We start from the raw sequence: 6700 nt of genomic DNA, 5'->3' as shown, positions 1-6700 counted from the left end.
TGGCCGGACCCGTATTTCCCCTCTGGGTCCAAACACCGACCCTGAGACCCTCTCCCTAATCACCTCGGCTCTGCTCGGTTACAATAGAAAATATTTTAAGAAGTTTTCTTACCGTTCGGTTTCTAAGAAAAGACAGTTTTATGGTTACATATGATACAGTTCTTTTAAAATGCCGCTTTTAGCGGGTGTGTGAGAAAGTATCCTTTATTTGCTTTGATTTTGAAAGTTAAGATAGAGAAAGGTTTTTAGATTTTATGGTTTTTCTTTTTAAAGGCTTAAATTTTAATTTAATTTATTTTATTTTATTAAGACGCTTCTAAGGTTTTTACACTCCCCCCGTGAATACGGAGGAGTGAACGAGGTATTCACTTAACTTTAAATTTTTGCGTCTTGTAATTCTAGATTATATAACAATTGTACTGGTCGTCTAACTATGTGACCGTTTACTGTTCGAATCATGCACGACCTGACTTTTTTATCTCTACCTTCCATGGTTTCAGTCACTAAACCAATTTTCCAACACTGTTTAGGCAGTTTATCTTCCATTAAAAGCACTACGTCTCCCGTTTTAATTTTAATTTCATTTTTAACGCTATCACTATGGTGGGCAGATCGTAGCTGCAAAAGATACTCATATTGCCAGCGTTTCCACAGTCGTTCCGTTAACAACTGTGTATATTTCCACCTTTTGGTTGCTGCTAGATGTGTTAAGCTAATTTTAGGTTCTTCGAGATTAGCCGGTGGCAAAGAACTAATTCTTTTACCAATAAGAAAGTGGGCAGGTGTAAGCGGCGTTGGATCCTTTGCGTCGTTGTAGACATAAGTCAACGGGCGCGAATTGATTATTGCCTCGGTTTCTGTTAGCACCGTAGTCATTTCAGAATAATTTAATTTTGCCTGCCCTAAAATCTTTTTGAGAGTTATTTTTGTCGATTTTACCAGGCGCTCCCACCAGCCACCTTGCCAAGGGGCGCGTTCAGTTATGTATTTCCAACTTATTCTATAATTTCCGAAGAAGTCTCGAACCGTATCGTTTTCAATTGAATCGTATAGGTGTCTTAAATCTAATTCCGCTCTTTTAAACGTTTTAGCGTTGTCGGAATAGATAATGCTTGGGGTCCCTCTTCTCGCTATTGTTCTCCGCAGTGCCAAAATAAATTCCTCAGTGGACAAGGACGAGATTAACTCCAAATGCACTGCGCGAGTAGTAGCACAGGTATAGAGGCATATATATACCTTAATAATTTTTTGTTTGTCTTTGGTTTTTAGGAGTAAGGGGCCCGCAAAATCTATGCCTACAATCATGAAAGGCATAGATTCTTCTATTCTTTCGCGGGGTAAGGGAGCAGCTTGCATATCTCCCCTTTTTGCCTTTAAACGGTTACACTTTAGGCAATTTTTGACAATAACCTTGGCCAACTGCCTACCTGCCCCTATCCAATACCTCTCACGTAATTGCGTAATAGTATCATTTACTTCGCTATGTTTGACCCCTTCATGTGCCTTTATTGTTAATAATTTTGTAAATCTATGATTTTTAGGCAATATAATTGGGTGTTTGTTTTCATTGCTTAATCTACTTTCGTTTAATCTACCTCCGACTCGCATTACACCGTTTTGATCCAAAATTGGGCTGAGCGTAACGATTTTTGAATCTCTGTCTATCTTTTTATTTTTCTTCAAATTGCACAGTTCTTTCGTAAATTCCGATTCCTGAACTGATCTAACCCACAGAGTCTCCATTTTTTCTAGCTCCTCAGTTTCTACTGATTTGAATTTTGGAATTTCAATCCTTCTAGCTTTATTTAGAAACCTCATTACATAAGCAGTAATTCTAAAAACCTTCGGCAACGAACTATATTTATTCAACTCTTTCAACTTGTGCATACCCATTTCCTTTTCATAGCTTACGGCGAGGACTGTTTTTCTTTCTTGTAAGTCTAAATTGTCAGGGAGCTCTAAGTGAACATCGGCGTCCGGCCACTCTTCTTTGCTTTTACTTAAGAAGGGAGCGCCTTTCCACCACTTTTCACTATTTAACAATTCTTTCGCAGTGAGTCCCCTCGTGGGTAGATCAGCGGGGTTATGAACCCCTGGACAATGACCCCAATTTTTAACGTCCGATAATTTTCTAATTTCTAGGGTCCTATTGGCTACAAACGGCTTCCAAGATTTATCTAATCCCTTAATCCAATAAGGCTACTGTGGAGTCGGTCCACATGTAAATTTTGCTTATTTTTTGTTTGAAGACATTTTTAACATTGTTTACTAGCCTTGCACCCAAAAGGCAACCCATTAACTCTAGTTTTGGGACTGTTATTTCCGTAGTATTCCCGATAGTTTTTAGGGGCGCGATTTTAGATTTGGAAGTAATAAAGGTTACGCCAATATTTTCATTTGCGTCGACATATCTAATGTACACAACCGCTGCGTAGGCCCTTTCACTAGCATCACAAAAACAGTGAATTTCTTTTTCAATTATCTCGTTATCTGTTTCGTGATGGTAGTATCTAGGTAAACTAATGTCATTTAATTTTTCCAAATCTCTACAAATGTTTTCGAATTCCGTTTTTAATTCTTGCTCTAAGGGTTTGTCCCAATCCGATTTTATTTTCCATAACTCCTGGAATAACAATTTCCCTTTTACAATAAATGGTGATAGTATCCCTATAGGATCAAAAATCTGAGCCACAATACTAAGCACATATCTTTTTGTCTTAGGAAGTTTCCTTGAGCTTTCCATTAATTTTGAAAATTCAAAAGAAAAGGAATCTAATACCGTATTCCATTCCATCCCTAGAATTTTGATTTGATTTCCTTGATCTATAGTGGAAAATAAATTTGCCTGGCCTGAATTTGAATGCTTTTCCCACATTTGTTTTAATTGGGGCGAATTAGATTCCCATTTTCGAAGCTTCACGCTCGCTTTCAGCATGAGCTCTGCGCATCCTTTTGACACTTGATACGCGCCTTCTACACTTTCATCTCCACCTGTCAAATCGTCTACGTAAAGGGTTTCGCCTATTGTTTCCTTCACTCTTGCATCTTCAATTTTGCTAATTTCTAAGTGCAGCTTTACAGTCGCAGCCAACAAGAATGGTGATGTCGTCACTCCGAATGGAACTCGAGTCATCCTATACTCTTTAAACTTGTTCGTGCTAATTTTGCCATTCTTCTCGACTACCCACAGAAATCTAACACTATCTCTATCCTCTTCAGCGAGGCCTACCATTAAAAATGCTTTCTCTATGTCACTAACAAATGCAATTTTATGTTGTCTAAATTTGAGTAAGAGCAACAATAGATCAGGATTTAAATTTGGCCCAGACTCTAAACAATCGTTCAGAGAAGGGGCACCCTTTACCTTTGACGAAGCATCATTCACCACTCTTAGTTTTGTGGTTGAATGGTCTCTTTTGACAGGTTGTTGGGGCATGTAGTAGACTCCCTGCTGAGTCTCTTCTATATCTAATGGCGGGACTTCTTCTATAATACCTAAGGCTATTTGCTCGTCTATGACCGCCTTGTACGAGGTGTACAAGTTCATGTCCCTTGAAAATCTGTTCACCAACCCTTGGATTCTTTTTAAAGCTACACTTTTGTTGTTTGGCATATTCTTTTTATCCACTTTCCAGGGTAACTTAACATAGTATCTACCATCCTTAAATTCCGTATTTTTCTTAAATCCCTCAATGATTTTCTGTTCATTTTGATTAAGCGTTTCTTCCTTGCTATTAATTCCCAAACTTTCTAGTTCAAAGAACTGTTTCAGGGTTTTGTCCACATTTCTTTGTTCTATGCTAATTCTCATGACAGTGGTTAAATTACTTCCTATATGTGAGGGATTCTCTTTTCTATTTGTGGGGCCCAAAATCACCCAACCAAACATAGTTTCTTGGGCTACTACTTGTGGGTTAAATCTTTCAAAATTTGTTTCTGCCATTTTCCAGTAATTATCTCCTCCCACTAGTATGCTAATTTCTGATAAGCCCAAGGGTGGATCTCTTGGGTCGTCTGCTAATGGTAAGCCCTTTTTAATCATTAATTCCTCAATTTCTGGGCAGTCCAGACTTTGAGTTGGATTGCAAATAAATGGAACAACTACCGCTACTAGTTCCAGCCATTTTTTGGGGTCTTTTTGGTTTTGCAAAGTTAATTTTACGCTTTTTCTCATTGCTTTCTTAGGCGTTTTTTCCATAAAAGACCCTACATTGTAACTTTCTTCTCTAACAACTGGTAGATTCAAATTTTCTGCTACCTCCTCAGTCACGAAAGTTCCCTGACTCCCCCCATCTAAAACTATTCTAATTGGGGTTCTATATTCGACTTGGGATGGATTCAAGGCTATGGCTTTCGCTGTTTGTAAAACCACAGTCTTTTGAGAAGTTTTTATTGAAGTTTGGAGCGTGTTTTCTATAGTAGCAACGTTTGCATTAACATTGTCATTCCCGTTCGCACTGCGGTTTTCATTGTTTTGGTTTATATTTTCACTACTACTATTTTGACTAATCCCAATTACCTTAGGACTTGTTTTTAAGTTTGATTCATTTTTCTCACAAACTGCCATATTATGACCTTTACGGCAAATTCTGCAAGTGCGAAATTTGGAATAACAATTTTTTGCAGAATGCCCAAGCTTAAGACATATAAAACAGCGATTTGCATCCTGTATGAATTTTCTTTTATAATCCAAACTATAGTTTGTGCAATTTGAAGTTTTATGAGTTTGCTTTTGACAAAAGATGCAAAACACATTATCAATACTCTTTTCGATTTGTGCATGCAAGGCAGAGGCGGTAAATTTATTATTACTTTCAGCTCGGGTAATTTTAAATGGTTTATTTTTATTAATGTTACCTCGAGAATTTTCCGACTTATGGTCGGAAACTAAACTTTCGCCATTTCTTTACTTTCTAGCTGTTTACGCAGAAATTTAACTATCGAGTCAGTATCCCACTGCTGTTTTAAATCGGTACTTTGACAAAACAATTCTCTCATATCTCTGGGTAAACATCTTAGAAGCTTTGGGCAAAGAAGGGAAACACTATCGGCAATATTAACCCCTATTAATTTTAAGCTTCTGAGGCTAATCTCGACAGAATCAAGGAGTTTGCGTAGTGCTTTCAAATCATCCGAATCCACCACTGTGGTTAAATCTAACAAATTATTCATGTGAGCATGCTTTATCGCTTCATTGTTCCCAAATCTATCTTTTAAAATAAATACAGCTTCTGCATAAGAATTTTCCGATTCGAATAGTTCATCTACTGCTTTCGCCGCATCTCCTTCTAGATACGAGATTAAATAATGGAATTTGTTTACCTCATCCATATCCGATTCTCCTATTAAAGTGCGAAAACGGTTCCAAAAGGATGTCCATTTCATTGGATCACCGTTAAATTTTGGCAAAGTAATTTCGGGTAGCTTAATGTTGGCTTTACTAGATGAGTTTTGAGAAATGGGCGTATTTGACGCAACGTTGATATTTGTCGCTCCATTGTTCTGTTGTCCACCTAACGTTGAGATAATACTATTCGCTACTGAATTCACTCCGATGTGGGTTCCTCCGTTAAGCTCTTTCAGCCTGCGTGCTGCGTTAGCTTTGACCGTTACGATTCTATCCAAGTAGTCTTCAGCTTCTTCAGCTTCCTTTTCTATTTCTTCATCGCCTTGCAAGAGACTAGAAACTTTATTGTTCACCCTATGCAAGTTCTCCTCTTTCGCAGCTAACACGAGGGCCGCGTTTTCAAGCATATCGTACGTAGTGGTGGCACGTTCACTTTCATCTAACAAGTTTTTGATGACATTAATTTGCCTTGTTATTGAACTTTTAATTCCTTTCCGCGACGCTCTGGCCTTTTTCAATTCTGGATCTTGGCCACTATTACTTTGCTTAGCTCGCATTAAAGCTCCATCGGCATCCGCATAAACATCATCTTCCTCCATTTTTAATCGTTTAAAGTTCACTTACAATTTTTAAACGAATTTCTTTAGTCCAAAACTATTTTTCCAAAGGTTTCCCGGGTTTCGGCACCATGTAGAATTTTAACTTTGACGGGATTCTACCAGACCGCGGAGAGCCATTTTAATTTTTTGCTCGCTATCAGACTGCTATAAAGTTTATTTTTAATTGGACTAAATCCGTAGTTTTTCTACTATTCGGCTATATTATAGTTAAAGAATTGCTATACCATTTCTAAGTTTCAAATCTAGTTTTATTTTTGCAAGTTTCTATTTTGGCTATTTTAAGTTAGCCCTATTTGGGAGCTTTTATGTCCCGCTACTGTTCAGTACAAATTTTGTTTTCATACTACCCAAAAATGGGTTTACAGTTTCGAAAAGATTCAAAGAAGAGCCGATGCAATTAGAGGGTCACGTGACAGAGGGAGTGGACTATATATGAAAAAGGGTACGACCAAAGTGATGTTTTATTCTATTGATGGCCGGACCCGTATTTTCCCTCTGGGTCCAAACACCGACCCTGAGACCCTCTCCCTAATCACCTCGGCTCTGCTCGGTTACAATAGAAAATATTTTAAGAAGTTTTCTTACCGTTCGGTTTCTAAGAAAAGACAGTTTTATGGTTACATATGATACAGTTCTTTTAAAATGCCGCTTTTAGCGGGTGTGTGAGAAAGTATCTTTTCTTTATTTGCTTTGATTTTGAAAGTTAAGATAGAGAAAGGTTTTTAGATTTTAT

General features: G+C 37.7%; 1 protein-coding gene across 1 annotated transcript; it reads right to left on the bottom strand.

The window, feature by feature from the left end:
- Window positions 1–375: 375 nt before the first annotated feature.
- On the bottom strand, window positions 376–4567 carry LOC149673394 (uncharacterized). The gene is made up of 3 exons (XM_089840082.1): window positions 2780–4567; window positions 2270–2623; window positions 376–2199 (listed from the first exon to the last, which is right to left on the bottom strand). Exons 1-3 carry the CDS (start codon window positions 4565–4567, stop codon window positions 376–378), a joined length of 3966 nt encoding a protein of 1321 aa, XP_089696208.1.
- Window positions 4568–6700: the final 2133 nt, after the last annotated feature.

The sequence above is a fragment of the Phalangium opilio genome, unplaced genomic scaffold, assembly GCF_054372755.1.
Source record: "Phalangium opilio isolate 3A_F unplaced genomic scaffold, DU_Popi_V2 ptg000052l_1, whole genome shotgun sequence".
NCBI lineage: Eukaryota > Metazoa > Arthropoda > Arachnida > Opiliones > Phalangiidae > Phalangium > Phalangium opilio.
This window is presented reverse-complemented; position numbering and strand designations above follow the sequence as displayed.

Excerpts from the sequence above, each read along its gene's own strand:
- LOC149673394 (XM_089840082.1), bottom strand. The coding sequence starts at position 4,567 with ATGGCAGTTTGTGAGAAAAATGAATCAAACTTAAAAACAAGTCCTAAG. Across the intron at positions 2,624-2,779 it reads TAGGGATGGAATGGAATACG|GAGTTATGGAAAATAAAATC; the intron begins GTATTAGATTCC and ends TTGTTATTCCAG. Across the intron at positions 2,200-2,269 it reads GCCTTTTGGGTGCAAGGCTA|CCTTATTGGATTAAGGGATT; the intron begins GTAAACAATGTT and ends ACTCCACAGTAG.